The sequence below is a fragment of the Anoplopoma fimbria genome, chromosome 18, assembly GCF_027596085.1.
Source record: "Anoplopoma fimbria isolate UVic2021 breed Golden Eagle Sablefish chromosome 18, Afim_UVic_2022, whole genome shotgun sequence".
NCBI lineage: Eukaryota > Metazoa > Chordata > Actinopteri > Perciformes > Anoplopomatidae > Anoplopoma > Anoplopoma fimbria.
Genome location: NC_072466.1, coordinates 10,905,599 through 10,920,213, shown reverse-complemented (window position 1 = coordinate 10,920,213; position 14,615 = coordinate 10,905,599). Strand labels below are relative to the sequence as shown.

Below are 14,615 nucleotides of genomic sequence, written 5' to 3'. Positions count from 1 at the left end.
TTTCTACACAGGTGATGCAGTTCGGCAGGATTGATGGCAATGCCTACATCCTGGACTTTCAGTATCCCTTCTCCGCTGTGCAGGCATTTGCAGTGGCTTTAGCAAACGTTACACAGCGCCTCAAATGAGATGTCCCCCCTCCCTGTTTACCCTGAGTTATATCTGGGATTTAAATGCAATCTGTTGAAGGGACACAGTTGTTTCATTTGAGATTAATAAACTTTGATTTTGGAGAGAAGACTTCAATCAGCCCTGGTCATAGAGAGAGAAACAATCATGCTGCACTACACAATGCTGCCACTAGAGTTGGTGCAATAAGCATTGGCTGCATCGCCAAGGATGCCCTCCGATTGGCTCCGTTTGGCAGTCAGTGGCACCTTGCAATGCATGTAGGGCCAAAGAGCTGAGCTTAGGTAATCATCATGCAAATAAATGCTGCTTTAGCTAGAAGAAGCTTGTAGACATGATAACCGATCGGTTAACTGAGAGAAGAATTGTCAAGGTGCAGTTTTCAAAAGAAGCAGCAGTAATACTTGAAAACCACACTCTGGAGATCACCGTTGTGTTTTTTTCCTAGAGCGTACAGGTACTACTGGGCACTGAAATCCATTGCTGTACAAACTTCAGTGAAACAGTTACCACTTTATTATACTGCTTTTGCTTTTAGGATTTTATTAAATGACTAAACATCATGGAGGGTAGGAGGGTATTTTTGTTTCTGCTCTCTGCCATTCCTTTTGTTACTATCTCAATCCATCTTGGTTGGAATTGAGGCTTAGATATTATGCATCATTTAGGAGCACTACTAAGAGGTCACACATTTCACTGTAGTAAAAGGTGTGTCACTGTTAAAAACGTGGGGAGGTCAAGTAGTAAATACAGATAAGTTGAACTGCAGTCTTTTCCATATATTTTCCTGTGACTTTGAAGGAAGAAGTGTTACTCTGCTACGTGGATTAATTTATATGTACATTTTGTTCCTTATCTATTCCGATATGAATTTTAACATTATTGTCATTGTTTGTGATGTACAATCTTCACACCCTGTCAACATGGTTTTCAACGTACCTGCTTTATTTGGGAGAACCGGGGGCTGAATTTGAATATTGCCGTGTAGTCTTGGGTAATTAAGGTGGAAGGGGTGTACTGAAAAGCTTTGACTGATATGTCCTGCACTTAGTGAAATATCTACATACGGTGACACAGGCGCAAAAGAAGTTGCCAAGGCCTGGATTGAACAACTTAACCTCTGGCATGAAGTGATTTGTCACCTGCTGTCACTTCTGTGAAGTGAGTGTGTAGTTGGGGTGTGGGGTGGGGTGGGGTGGGGGGGGGGACAGGGGGCTGTCCCCGCTCTTTAAGACCACACTAAAACATGTAAACAAGGTACAGGAAATATTTTTGTATATTTCACCTATGCCATTACATACTCTTTTCAGAAGTCATGTAAATACATATCAGTCGTATGTAAATGTTGTAAAGAGACGTGGGTGACTTTGGGCGGATGTCTGTTTACGCCTGTTTTCACTGTGTTTTAAGTGTAATTTCAGGTGTGGAGCAACGCTGTGTTGTAGCTGTTTAACTCAACAGCTACAACCACAAAAAAAAGTTAACAGTTAAGCTGAAATCATTGTGGCTGAATATTTGAAATCAGAACTCCAATGAGGGATGAAGCTATTGAAATCTGTTCATTTAGTAAGCTGACACTGAAATCTGAAAAGCTGTTTTTTTTGTTGTTTTGTTTTTTCAGCAAGTCAAGCTTGTATTTGTGTTGAGCTAAGGACACAGAGCGAAGCCAGCTGATAGATCCATGGGCAAAATAAATGATTAGGCACATTGCAAATATATATAAATAGGTTTTTATCTGTTTAAGGTAATAGCAAAAAAACATCTAAGAAGGGCAGTAATATTAGGCAGGTGTGACTAGTGTCACCCCTAACCTTTGTGCCAAAATATGCATTTGCAAAAAATGTATAGTTAAAAGAAAAAATGGGCCTAGAAGGAATTGTAATGTAATTCTTCATATAAACAAAAGCTTTCACCTTGGACAAGCTCTGCTTTGGTCTCTGAATTGATGAGATTATTAAACTTTTTAGTGTGATCTTTCTGTATCACAACAAGATGCATGTCTGTCAGATGGGCGTTGTAGGGATGTTGATTGAAAAAAAAGAATTTCAAAAAGTCTCTTTGATCCTATAAAATGAAAAGAAGATGAGCATGTCATAAAGAAAATATCCATTTTTTGTGTTAGTTGTGCAATATTTTATTTGGAGGGAAAAATACTTTGTCATCAATTTTGACCACAGTTTGATACCATTCTTTTAGTTCAGCATCTCAGTTGCTGGTCTGTACATTTTATTTATGAGATTATTTCCTGAAGGAGATATAGTATCTATATATACTGTATATTGTGGAGTTTTCTGAACATTGCTTTGTGTTGATAAATTGTGTGTAGCCCAAATTGTGAGACGGGAAGTTCGGGTTAGGTCAGGGGGGGGGGGGTTTGGGAACGGGCAAATTTTTCTGTGTTTTGTGAAGTTTGCATTGGATGGAAAAGATGTGAATGAGTAAGTGCCCAGTTTAGTGTAGTTGGTAGAATAGTTGTGTAGAGTGTAACTGTCAAGTCAAGGTGTGTCTGTATTCAACTGTGCAGTCTACCAATCCCATCAGTGTTAAATCTATTATCTTTAAATGTGTGTGGTCATGGCTTCTTACACATACACACACACGTACACAAACATCGTTCAAAGAAGTTCACAAGTGTAAGCCACTGAGTTCATGTTAAGAAATGCCTACGGACTTAGGTTAAGGATTCACTTTAAACTGATTTTCTGAGATGACCTGTTGTAGATAATATAGGATTTGGCTTTTCTTTATAGAAGGTATGTGCTTTGTATTTGTAGATGTAGACTTAAATGACAAAAACACTTGAAAAGAGTCTGATTTGGTGACTGAACGTTTATAGTGAATGGATAGTAAGGCATGCCATGTAAATTATTTTATAATTGTATATGTCACGCATCTTTTGAATAAAATGTCATTGTTTTCCGAAAAAGAATGCAGTCTTGTTTCCTTAATAGATCCATTATTATTGTTGAATTAAGAGATGGCACTGTCCAAACCTAGCAGGCTGTTGGACTGGACTAGAGTTTACACAATGTGGCTCTATTGTCTCAAAAAGCAAATACATGCCTTCAAAAAAAGAAAAGGACCGGAGTGCCCTGATGATCAAACAAGTGCAATAAAGGTACTCTTTGATAGAGGACACAAAAGGAACACAAAAGCTTAAAAAAAAAGGTATAAGGCACTCTTTTGGCAAAAACGTAAAAGCCTTTAATCAGAATTTTAAAAACATATACACATCCTCTTACATGTTAAGATACAGCTTGGTTACAACCTGCGTGTAGCAGCTCTAACAATGGCCCAGTTCAATTAAAGTGTCCCAGTAAGTCAGGCCAGTGAATGAGCATGCACAATATCAGGACCCTCAAACACAGTTTTGACTTACCGTCTCATAATGATGACACCCTTACTCACGATTTTAATATTGTGTGTTTATGTCATATATGTGAGAAGGTTTCTTAGTGTCTCGCAAGTGTGACTTCATATTGCTCGTACTGAGAAGAAACAAAGCCGTAGACTTAGAAACGTATGATTACAAAAAAGAAATGTATAGTATAAGAGCTACTCGATTAAGGATTCTCCACGCCCCAACTAGACGCTAACTTGGGTTTATTTATTAAGTAAATGCTGTAAATGTGATTTGTAAACGTAGTCATTGATGGGTTGAGTGTAAGATTGACATACTTGGACAAGTGTGTCTTTGGGGCCACACACACACACACACACACACACACACACACACACACACACACACACACACACACACACACACACACACACACACACACACACACACACATACTACTGACCACATTGATGTCTGTGGTGTCCCTGCTGTCATTAGAGGCATCTCTCTCTCTCTCTCTCTCTCTCTCTCTCTCTCTCTCTCTCTCTCTCTCTCTGTCCGTGGTGCTGAACTCAGATCACGTGACCCTCCTCCCGTGTGTTTTCTATGCGCTTCCGCCACCCCAGTTTTTTTTTTGTTTTTTTTAACGCTTTTTCTTTCTTTGAACCAACACAAACAAAACAGCTTGGGCTGCATTTTCATTTAAACGACGTAACAATACAGAGCTGTCACTGTGCGGAGCTCTGCGGGCTGCGGGTGTTGTGTTTCCCCCCTCATCGCCATTTTTCAGCCGCCAGACGGCTCGATGTAACGATGGACACCGACTACTCGTCCGGCCTGGAGAACCCTCTGTACACCGAGCTCAAACACTTCTGCAGGAAGATCCAGGAGGCCTACAGCGAGCTGAAGGAGGACCTGACGCCTTACCGGGATGATCGCTTTTACAGGTGGGTCAATGGCTGCGTTTCAGTACTGAGGCTTTGAGCAATGTGCACCTTTGAAGAGGAACAGTTGTTATAATAGAAGCCTGTTGTGCAATGATGGAAGATAAACATGAGGTTTTGGCTCTTTGAATCTAAACTCGTGTATTGTGTTGTATGTTGTCGCTTTATATTGTATGTGATGCCAGACTAAAGGGCTAGAGCAGTCCTGAAATAGAAAACAAATCAGTGGGAATTATTTTCATAATGTACTAAATGTTTGGATAATCTTTAAACGTGGTAGGGGCCTTTTCATTCCCATCAAAGGCAACAAGTGTGTGAATTGTCCACAGACTACATCTGCATTAAACGGTAATAAATCACCATATGCATACTTTAAAAATGTATGTGCTGTTTAAATTTAAAAAAAAAAAAATAATAATAATAATAATTTATTACATTATTTTTTTTAGCTCATTAGAAATTAAAAAAAAAAATCAGCCTTGACGTATGACGCAACCGCGTTACGCACGACGCATACGGACCAAATAGATAGAGCGTCGATAAACCCTGAACGGAGGAGACCACGTGACCAAGGCCCCGCCCATTCGATGACGTTGCATTCCAGTTGTCGCAGACTGATGTTGATACGCGGATGTGGATTCGCTGCTAACTGGTTCCCGTTTTTTCTTGTCGGCACCGGCACCGCGAACCGAGAGACATGGAGCAGTAAGTGTGAGACGTGTGGCCGAGGTTCACGACGTGTCAGCGGCCTGTGTTAGAACCACTCTGTAGCTCTTTACTACCATCTGTTACTGTTAGCATTAAACTAGCATGGCAGCTAGCAGTGTTGACATGCCCTCAGCTGAACTACAGTCAGCTAACCACGTTACCCACAGAAGAAACACACGTCACTCTCTCTGTTTTGTGGTTTTTGTAGTGTGTTCAATTTCCAATGCATGTCTCCCTCTGACAGACTGGCCCCCATGCGGCTCTACACCCTGTCCAAAAGACATTTTGTCTTGGTCTTCGTGTTTTTCCTGATCTGCTTTGGCCTCACAATCTTCATTGGAATTGCAGGTATGTCTGCAACCCGGACACAAGCTGGGTGTTGGTCAGAAGACCTTTAAACTGCAGCTTTTCTCCATCACCTACTGTTATCTAGCTCTGATAACACTTACAGTATAATACTTAAAGAATGCAAACTGTGTTTTAGACACTACTGGATGGTCCAGTGGTTAAGTTTGTGAAACATGTATTCATTGTGTCTTCTTCATTTGTGTAGGTCCCAAGGTTATTACTGAGCAAGAGCACAGTGGTGATCAGTTACTTCTCAGAAACCTCTCAGTTAAGGTAAGGTTTAAACGGTGTATGTTACAGTAATAGCAAGCTGGACACGGTCATATTTGATATAATTGTCAGGGATGGGTGGAATAGATGAAATCACTTAACTTTTGCAAAAATGCAATCACATTCATGATGATGAATTTGTGCGATGTTTGCAGATTTTACCACTGTCCGTAATGCACAAGTACATGTTTTTATGCAGAATTAGCTTTGAACAGATGCTCTGCTTTCTGGCAATTCAGTCTTTGTCTTTAGTTTTTGTTTGCCCTACATTTGGTTGGTTGTGTGTGTGTGTGTGTGTGTGTGTGTGTGTGTGTGTGTGTGTGTGTGTGTGTGTGTGTGTGTGTGTGTGTGTGTGTGTGTGTCTGTGTGTCTGTGTCTGTTTTCCTGTGTAACCCCCTTTTGAATGTTTCTCAATCTCATCTCTAATTTTTCTATAACAAAGTCTGTAAAGCTGATGCCATTTCATCAGTATACAACTGATTAAAAAAATGTTTTAACCATTTGAAGAGCATGTCTTTCTGCTTGTATGAGTGGATTGTCTTGCAGTACATTGTAGACGCACAGATGTAACGTTTAATTTGATCCAAGCAAAGATGTTTTCTCACTGTAATAACATATTGTGTGTTATAGTGACTTCCATTGATAAGTATCCCTTATAATGATTAGTAAATTCATTATTTGATTTCTTGTATGTTTTTCAGACTGGGCCCTTCAATCTAGTCTCACCTCCCCTCACCACCTACAACCAGCAGCTATGGCTCACCTGTGTGATGCAGGCTGAACACAGCAATAGTAAGACCACAGAATGAGCTACAAATAACAACAGTTATCATGACACTTGAATGTTGAGGCAATATGACTCACCTCAGAGAAAGAAATAGCATTCTCTTTAATTATTTTGCAAACATACTTGTTTTTGGTTAATAACAACATCTTTGTTTAATGCTGTCTGTGTCAGTGGGAGACTTCCAGCAGCCATTCGAGATCAATGTTGAGCTAAAGGGAGTGATGCAGGACGCCAGCGTGATGCACATCAACAATGTGCACCAGAAATCACGAACGCTACACTGCGGGGATGTAAGTTTCAATCAGCAAACCCAGCCACCTTCCTCTCTCACTGTATGCTGGATTGTCATAAATGATTTATTCAGGCGGCAGCAACCAGCAGAGCAGTGTGTTTGTGAAGTCATTAATAGTATTAAATTAGGTTCCAGTTAAGCCACGAGTGCAGGATTGCATTTTGATCATCACGTAACACAGTGACATCCTCAGAGCAGTTTATTGATGCACACTACAGTTGGATTGTTGACTGAGCAAAAAGTGACTCAGCGTTTCCTGTCTCTCTGTACAGAAATGTGATGAGATCATTGTGCTCCATCTTGGCTATCTGAACTACACCCAGTACCAGGTCATGGTCAGCTTCAACGGCCTTGAAAATATCACGTATGAAATCAAGGTCAAGTTTGTGGTAAGTGAAAAAATAATCTGCTGCTATTTCCAGCTCATTAAACAATCTGATGTTGTCTATTTGTTGTATTTTTTTCATTTTTTCATAATAGCTTGTGCTCACATGTCAGCACAGCCTTTTTACTTTTTTTTTGTTTCTTTTGCTTCTGTTCTTGTTTTTAAAATTCCTCTTCAGTGGAAAACGTACAACCCCACCTTTTCTCAAGTGGAGATCTGGTTCCGGTTTGTCTTTGTGGTGTTGACCTTTATGGTGACGGTAAGAGCACAATTTACTTTATTAGTTCTTAATCGTCATAAATGTCACATTACCAGTATTGCAATCAGACAAAAACATGACAGTACACAAAAGATAACCAGTTTAAATCAATGACTTAAAATCTGTGTTTGACAAATGCATAACTGAAACTTTTTTCTTTGCCTGTTCTAGTGTTTGTTTGCACACTCACTGAGGAAGTTTTCTATGAGGGATTGGGGCATAGAACAGAAGTGGATGTCTATCCTGCTCCCGATGCTGTTACTCTACAACGGTGAGCTTCAGTATTATCTCTCCTCAAGTCATATTTACCCATAAAATACAACCTGTACAATTTGGCTTCCCCATTATAGCTAATTTTAACCATTACAGCTGCACCTTTTTTATATTCACAGCCAAACTGTTGTGATTTCATGTGTAAACTGCCAATGTAACATTTGTTCCTTCCTTTGTAAAATAAGTCCAATTTCAATGTCAGGTGTGTTGCTTAGTGTGTTCTGTTGCTTTTGCTGTTCAGATCCATTTTTCCCGCTGTCATTCCTGGTGAACAGCTGGTTTCCGGGGATGTTAGACACGTTCTTCCAGGCTCTGTTCCTGTGCGCCCTGCTGCTCTTCTGGCTCTGTGTTTATCATGGAATCAGGGTTCAGGTGGGTCCAGTACTACACATGTACTTAACTGGTTTCCTCTCATTTTTTAGCGTATTATGAATCTTATTTCATGTGTTTTTATGTTGTCTCCACAGGGTGAGAGGAAATGTCTAACGTTCTACCTGCCTAAGCTGATTATTGTAGGTCTTCTGTGGCTGTCAGCGGTTACACTGGGCATATGGCAAACGTAAGTCTGTTTCCACTGGCCACTAAAAGCCTGATGCAAACTATGAATATAAACAGGACTGAAAAGATCTGCTCTCCTCTTCTTAATTTGCAGGGTTAATGAACTCCAAGACCCTACCTATCAGTATAAAGTAGACATAGTGAACTTCCAGGTGAGACTGTTTTAATGGTACAGGTTGTGGTAAAGGTGTATTGTTATATTTAGTACACATGGTGTTTGCGTCTTAATTTCCCCAGCAGTTTAATGACGTCCCATGTTGTTTCTCCAGGGCATGAAGGTCTTCTTCCTGATTGTAGTTGCCTTCTACATCCTCTACTTGGTTTTCCTGGTGGTCAGAGCTTGTACTGAACTCAAGAACATGCCTTACTCAGGTATCCCAGCACGACACACCTCTCTGTGTTTGATTCACGTTAAAAGCTGTTAGTATGATAACATTAATGTGCTGTGTGTTTTTAATCACTAGATCTCCGGCTAAGGTTTTTGACAGCTCTGACGTTTGTGGTCCTTGTTATAAGGTGTGTTTTTAAGGAAAATCCAAAACCTAAAAGAACCTGCTTTGTATGTGTGTGGGAGTTCTTTAAAGTTTTATGAGGCTCTTTGTTGTTAGTTTCATCCTGTCGATCTTGTTGCTCTTTCTCCTCCAGCATGGTCATTCTCTACCTGAGGTTTGGCGCAAAGGCTCTCCAGGACAACTTTGTCGCTGAACTGTCTACTCATTACCAAAACTATATCTTTTTTAAAAAATATTTAATTTCAACCAGTATTTCACTTAAGTATAACATGTTTGATGCCATGTTGATGTCTTAAATAGTGAGAAAAATGTTCCTTAACTCCAGACATACCAGCTGAATTTTTATCATTCTATGGTCTACTCAACTTTTACTTGTACACATTGGCATTTGTGTATTCCCCCTCCAAAAATGCACTTTATGGTAGGTAATACACTACAGTTTCAAATTCAGTAGATAATAAAGATGACGTCATGTATTAACCAAAATGATTTTGTTTAATTTCCCAGACTCCCAGTTGAAGGATAATCCTGCTTTCTCCATGCTAAATGACTCGGATGATGAAGTAATATATGGGTAAGCATTTGTTTACTTTACAGTTTGTGACGTAGTATTCTGTGTGATCTTGCCTAAACCAGCTTATGTTTTCTTTGTCTTTGTAAAGGAGTGATTATGAAGACATGCCTTTACAAAACGGACGTGCTATCAAGGCAACTGCCAAGTACCAGGATGAGAGTGACAGTGACTGATCAGGTCTCTGATTGGCTTGTTGTGTCCCTGTTGGAAACTATGGGAATACAATACAATCAACTATCTTGTGAATGTGTAAATAAGGAGTACTTGCATTGGTAATATGAAATTATATACTGTACGTGTACATAATTATATTTTTAAAAAAGTTTCATGTCTACTGAATGTACTGTATTTTACTGAAAGTTGGGGCAAGTAGCCATCCACCTTTTTTCATTGTTTTTGCTTTCCGTCTCATTGACAAACAAAGGAAACAAAATGATGTTCAATGATATAATTTTTACACGTTTGCCAATTTTTTTTCATCATAACATATCTTCACAACCTGTTAGATAGAATTAATTGTGTAAAGTGCTAATATTAATTTGGGGATTTTTTTTGTGTGTGAAATCAAGTTATTTTGAATGCTTTGCCTTGAACCACTACTGTCTCTTTATTGCACTTTGTTGTTTTTGCCGTTACTTTCTGTTCACTGACAGTCTGAGAAAAATGAGAATGCATATATCTGGACAAAGCTGGGTTACATTCTAGTAGAGTAAGCTTATGCTGTAGCAGCCGTTAGCGCACATTTTGGGCTAACTATCACTGACATGAGTGATGGACGGGAATTAAAGTGCCATAGCAATGTTGGCTGCTGACAAATTCTCTTTTTCCTCAGGCATGTTTTCTTATTTTTAAAGTGAGATTCTTAGGAGGGGTAGGTCTCACTTCTCTCTTACCACTTCCCTCTGAAAGCAGCTTTGTAATTGCCCTTGTTTAAGAATTTAACTTATTTAGCTAAAAAGTGACGACTTGATACTGTATTATCTGACTACCTGGATGAATGGCTTTTGATGGATTGCTTGGATTTTACACAACGAATGTAGAGGACTACTGACTTATCAAGTTAAATATTTCTTATCTCCACACATACCGTAGATATACCATTGGCCAAATCTATTTTGCCTTATGTGGAACACTTTCTTTTAAGCAGTCGTTTTGTTTTTTTTTCCCCATAACTTTCCCTGTATTACTTACAGTGTGAGATTTGCTGCCCTTTCTATTATTTCATAAAACTGGAAATCATGGACAAAAACAACCAAAACAAATGTGTTTCATGTATTCATGTGAATATGTATTATAATCAAGATGGTGCCTTGTCTTACCGTTTCTTTTACATGGGCTGCCGTCTCAAATGTAAAAATGATTTGACATAAATGAACATTTTTGATTATTTCAGTGTGAATGTAGTGGTTAAATGAGGTTGTTGTGGGTCCTAGTATGTTGGAAATTCCTACAATTGTTGTTGCTTCATAAGATGAAAGCTGTACATGTAGCACTCTGTCATGTCACATGTTAATAAAGCAAGGTGTATACAGCACAGTATTGTTTTAATCCGTTAGCGCTTAATGTAAAAATATAACAGTTTATTAAATTATAGCCAACATGACCAAACATAACATGCTGGTTTTTAAAAATACACAACATCATACAGATTCCAACCACTTCAGGTGCATTGTAGTTGGTTTAGATGGCCAGCCCAAAAACACTGACGATACAGTACATGGACTTGTTTTCCCATCTCACCGCACAGCTACCTGTTGGGTGTAATACACAATACATTCAGTATCATCTCAATATTTACACATTTAAAGCAAGTGACAAAATGCCACCAGTCTCTGAAAGCTTAGCACCCAAAGGCTCATGAGCACAATGATGGTTGCTGAGAGAAGAGAAAACATTATATTACATGAATATTGTATTTTACCATCAGTAGAGTTGTCCCAGAAGCATGTGCTAGCTGTTTGCAGACCTGCTCCATTTTTTTGCATGATGATACAAGTTACTGTGGGAAAACAGACACAGTCTTTTAATACCAACTACCTAGCCCAGAACCATAATAGTATTATGACTGCCCTGCAGCAGTGCATGTACCTATGTATTTGAAAGGCTTCCCGAGCTTGCTGAGTTGACTGAGGCACTGCTCCACTACACTGGTGGTCCACTGGTTCACTCTGCTGTGCTGGTAGGCATTTCCTCCTATGGCTGCTTCCACTGACTGCAGAGACAGTTTAAACAAACCCATCACCTCACACAGTGTGATACATGTTATCAGCCTTGCTACACTGTAAAACAAGTAGATGTTATAAATCAATCAAATGCACACAGCACAAGATTGTATACATTGTAGTAGAAAAGGCGTTTTCATGAATGGATCTGTTTTATGGCATGCATTCTAAGAGTGACGTTAGGGCCGGTGCCCATGGCAACCAACAGGTCGCTCAACGTAAAGGGCCATTTAAACTCCGCGGATAAACCGATAGGCGTCTTTTTACTCACTTCTTTAACGATTTTGCTCACTTCTTCAACGACGAACGCAGTCTGAAACAAACGAAACAGTTCAGTTCAGTATAACAAATAAAAATGTAAAAATAAAAAATAGTTTCAAGTGTGTGACCCACCTCCTCTTCTGTCTGATACTCGTCCATTACTGCGGCCTCCGTTGTGTGTCGCTACCAACGGAACCGCGTTACCATGGTGACTTCCGCTCGCGTTTCTTCAGAATAAAAGAACCGAATGAAAACTTTTTGTTTTTTAAAGCTGAAAAACAAAATGACAAACTTTGAATGTTGTGATCAACGTTTGTTCACCAAATTCTCCAAACTGAACTTATAAAGTGTGATGAAAATTGCTAAATTCAAGTGACCAGAGCTAAATTACATTACATTACAGTCATTTAGCAGACGCTTTTATCCAAAGAGACTTACAATAAGTGTATTCAACATAGGTATTCAAGAGAACTACTAGCCACCAGAAGTCATAAGTGCATCTCCTTTCTTAAACAAGCATCTAAAAGCATAAACCAGAGCAAAAACAAACTAATACGAATACAATATAGTGCAATAAGAAACAAACTAATACGAATACAATAAGTGCAACAAACTAAATGAATGAATACAGTGCAACAAACTAATACGAATACAATAAGTGCAACAAACTAATACAAACTAATACGAATACATTAAGTGCAACAAATACAATAAGTGCAATAAGTGCAACAAATAAGTGCAACAAACTAATATGAATACAATAAGTGCAGCCTTTTATAAATCATGTAAATCAGAGGAAAACACTTTTTTTCTTACTGTTCTTTATAATTGTTTTATTTTGATTCGATCAATTAGTAGGATGCTAAAAAATGGCAACTGTAGCATTAATTGCGGTAGTCACACTCCAGACAAAAAACCTATAAAATAAACTATAAAAAAGCAGTAACTTTATATGCTAGTAGATGTTCATTGTCTTGGTAAAAAAAATTGTACCTTACAAATGTTTTATGAAACAAAACTTAAAACGTGTGAATTCCGACCCTCTTCCGGTCGATTGTAGAACACGTGGGAATTCACGTTCTAGAATCCATACGTCACGATGACGCACTAGTTTGTCTCTCGCTGTCTGTCTACAGGACAAGTTCAGGTACTTGATGCTTTTACAAACCTTTTGGACCGTGTCTCATATCATTGTTCCCCACAGTATGTCTGCATTACCTTTAGCTGTACCGTGTATTGTTAGTGTTCAACATCACGAAACTAACTTTCTAAGTGAGCGCCCACTGCTAACATACACGTGACGTCACATAACATGACTGTCTCGTGGACTTGGTTAATTAAGTTTTTTTTTTAACTTCACGTTATTGCGTCTAGTTGACCGTCAATATTAAGTGTCGATGTTCTCCTGAAATGCAGTCATTAAATAAATCTAAACTGTAGGCCAGCTAATGCTAACGAGCTCCATGTCGATGTTCTCCGATGTTCTCCGAGCCTGCAGTTTTGAAGTTCGACTTCACGGTGAAGTTCGCATAAAGCCACTGTTATTGTAACTTGTGTGGTTTAGCATTACATGTCTACTCCCTAAATTAGAAATAGTTTTGACCTTTGACCTTTTTGACTTATTCATGAACACGCGTCGATATTGCGACGTTGAGAAGTACAACTTTTATTTTGAAAACACAAATACCGTAAAGTGAAATGCACTAGGTCTGTCCCATGGGTGTCCACATGTCGAGGGTTTAACAGTCATTATCAACAATGATTTTTTGGATGATTTTTTCACATTTGCACAGTTAACATGCAATATTGAAATATGCATCGTTACTTGAGCACAAAGCAAAGTTATTATTATTATTATTATTAAAGTATAGCGTACTGCAACTTCAGACAAAAGAGGGAGACAGAGATCCATGTGTCTTTGTGAAAACGTTAATGCTTAAAGTCTTGTATTTTGTTCATTGTCAATATAAATATCTATACTAAATGTTAAATCATATAATTTAAGTTCACAGTTCTACCTTCATGAAAGCTGTCATGGTGGTTTTTAATATAAGGATACTATTTCGGGGTGCTTATTGGGCAATAACACATCAAGCTACCAGAAACAGCATTAACTATTATAACGTTCAAAAGTTTGATATCATATGTATGTTTGGTACCGATTAGGGATTAAACCCTCTGGATGTCAAATATAAATCAACAGTTTCAGGTCAGCTCATTCTTTAAAAGCGAGAATCATTTGCTTAATTTCTGCTACTGCTGTTGTTCCGCAGTCTGCTTTCTGTGTGACATAAAAACAAAGGCAAATACTCTTAATATGTAAGCACTTAATTGTCTGTTATCTAAATTGTTTCTTCTACTGTTAGTAACTAAGAGTAGAAGATGTGTCTAATAAACAGCATGGTTCACACTCCAGACCAATAGGTGGCAGTAGCAGGTATGTCATTGCCTAGCAACAGTAAGCAAAGAAAAGAAACCGGAAGTGTTTGAAATGTGAGAAAACAATTGTGTGCTTTTATACTTTTCTCTGTTTTTGGATGTGAATCAAACAATGTTTGGCTGCATGATGAATTAAGCTTTATCTTATTTTACCTTGCCGTTGAGCTGTTACTAATTTGTTGGAGTTAAATAGATAACACTGGTGATTTTTAGTGACTTTTGATATGGAAAAACAGCATTGCATGGTGGGATATGCACCACTTCTTCTCAAGTTAAATGTTATAATTATGTTCAGACTAAGAACAAAAGTATTA

The 14,615-nt window shown here is 38.6% G+C and overlaps 3 protein-coding genes across 8 annotated transcripts in view; 2 read left to right on the top strand and 1 right to left on the bottom strand.

Moving 5' to 3' along the window:
- Positions 1-1,293, top strand: part of tulp4a (TUB like protein 4a) — a 29,899-nt gene extending 28,606 nt beyond the window's left edge. The window contains exon 14 of the mRNA XM_054618937.1: positions 12-1,293. Coding sequence (XP_054474912.1) covers positions 12-128 — 117 coding nt within the window. The 3' untranslated portion in view covers positions 129-1,293. The remainder of the gene's footprint in view (positions 1-11) is intronic.
- A 2,895-nt stretch (positions 1,294-4,188) lies between these two features.
- Positions 4,189-10,937, top strand: tmem181 (transmembrane protein 181). 2 transcript variants are annotated; one of them, XM_054618123.1, is made up of 17 exons: positions 4,189-4,416; positions 5,366-5,469; positions 5,675-5,742; positions 6,441-6,531; positions 6,698-6,816; positions 7,091-7,207; positions 7,382-7,462; positions 7,634-7,733; positions 7,977-8,107; positions 8,203-8,294; positions 8,388-8,445; positions 8,563-8,665; positions 8,758-8,809; positions 8,939-9,021; positions 9,137-9,226; positions 9,313-9,379; positions 9,468-10,937. In XM_054618123.1, exons 1-17 carry the CDS (start codon positions 4,283-4,285, stop codon positions 9,550-9,552), a joined length of 1,575 nt encoding a protein of 524 aa, XP_054474098.1. In that variant the 5' UTR covers positions 4,189-4,282; the 3' UTR covers positions 9,553-10,937. The 2 variants fall into 2 exon arrangements, with proteins under 2 accessions (XP_054474098.1, XP_054474096.1); XM_054618121.1 differs by lacking the exon at positions 4,189-4,416 and adding an exon at positions 4,996-5,118 and having other exon boundaries at positions 9,468-10,935.
- A 108-nt stretch (positions 10,938-11,045) lies between these two features.
- On the bottom strand, positions 11,046-13,442 carry dynlt1b (dynein light chain Tctex-type 1b). 5 transcript variants are annotated; one of them, XM_054618124.1, is made up of 6 exons: positions 13,223-13,442; positions 11,995-12,133; positions 11,873-11,914; positions 11,468-11,591; positions 11,301-11,378; positions 11,046-11,130 (listed from the first exon to the last, which is right to left on the bottom strand). In XM_054618124.1, the coding sequence occupies exons 2-6, from the start codon at positions 12,019-12,021 to the stop codon at positions 11,060-11,062; spliced, it is 342 nt and encodes a 113-aa protein (XP_054474099.1). In that variant the 5' UTR covers positions 12,022-12,133; positions 13,223-13,442; the 3' UTR covers positions 11,046-11,059. The 5 variants fall into 5 exon arrangements, with proteins under 5 accessions (XP_054474099.1, XP_054474100.1, XP_054474101.1 ...); XM_054618125.1 differs by having other exon boundaries at positions 11,995-12,089; XM_054618126.1 differs by lacking the exon at positions 13,223-13,442 and adding an exon at positions 12,856-12,968.
- Between the last annotated feature and the right edge of the window lie 1,173 nt (positions 13,443-14,615).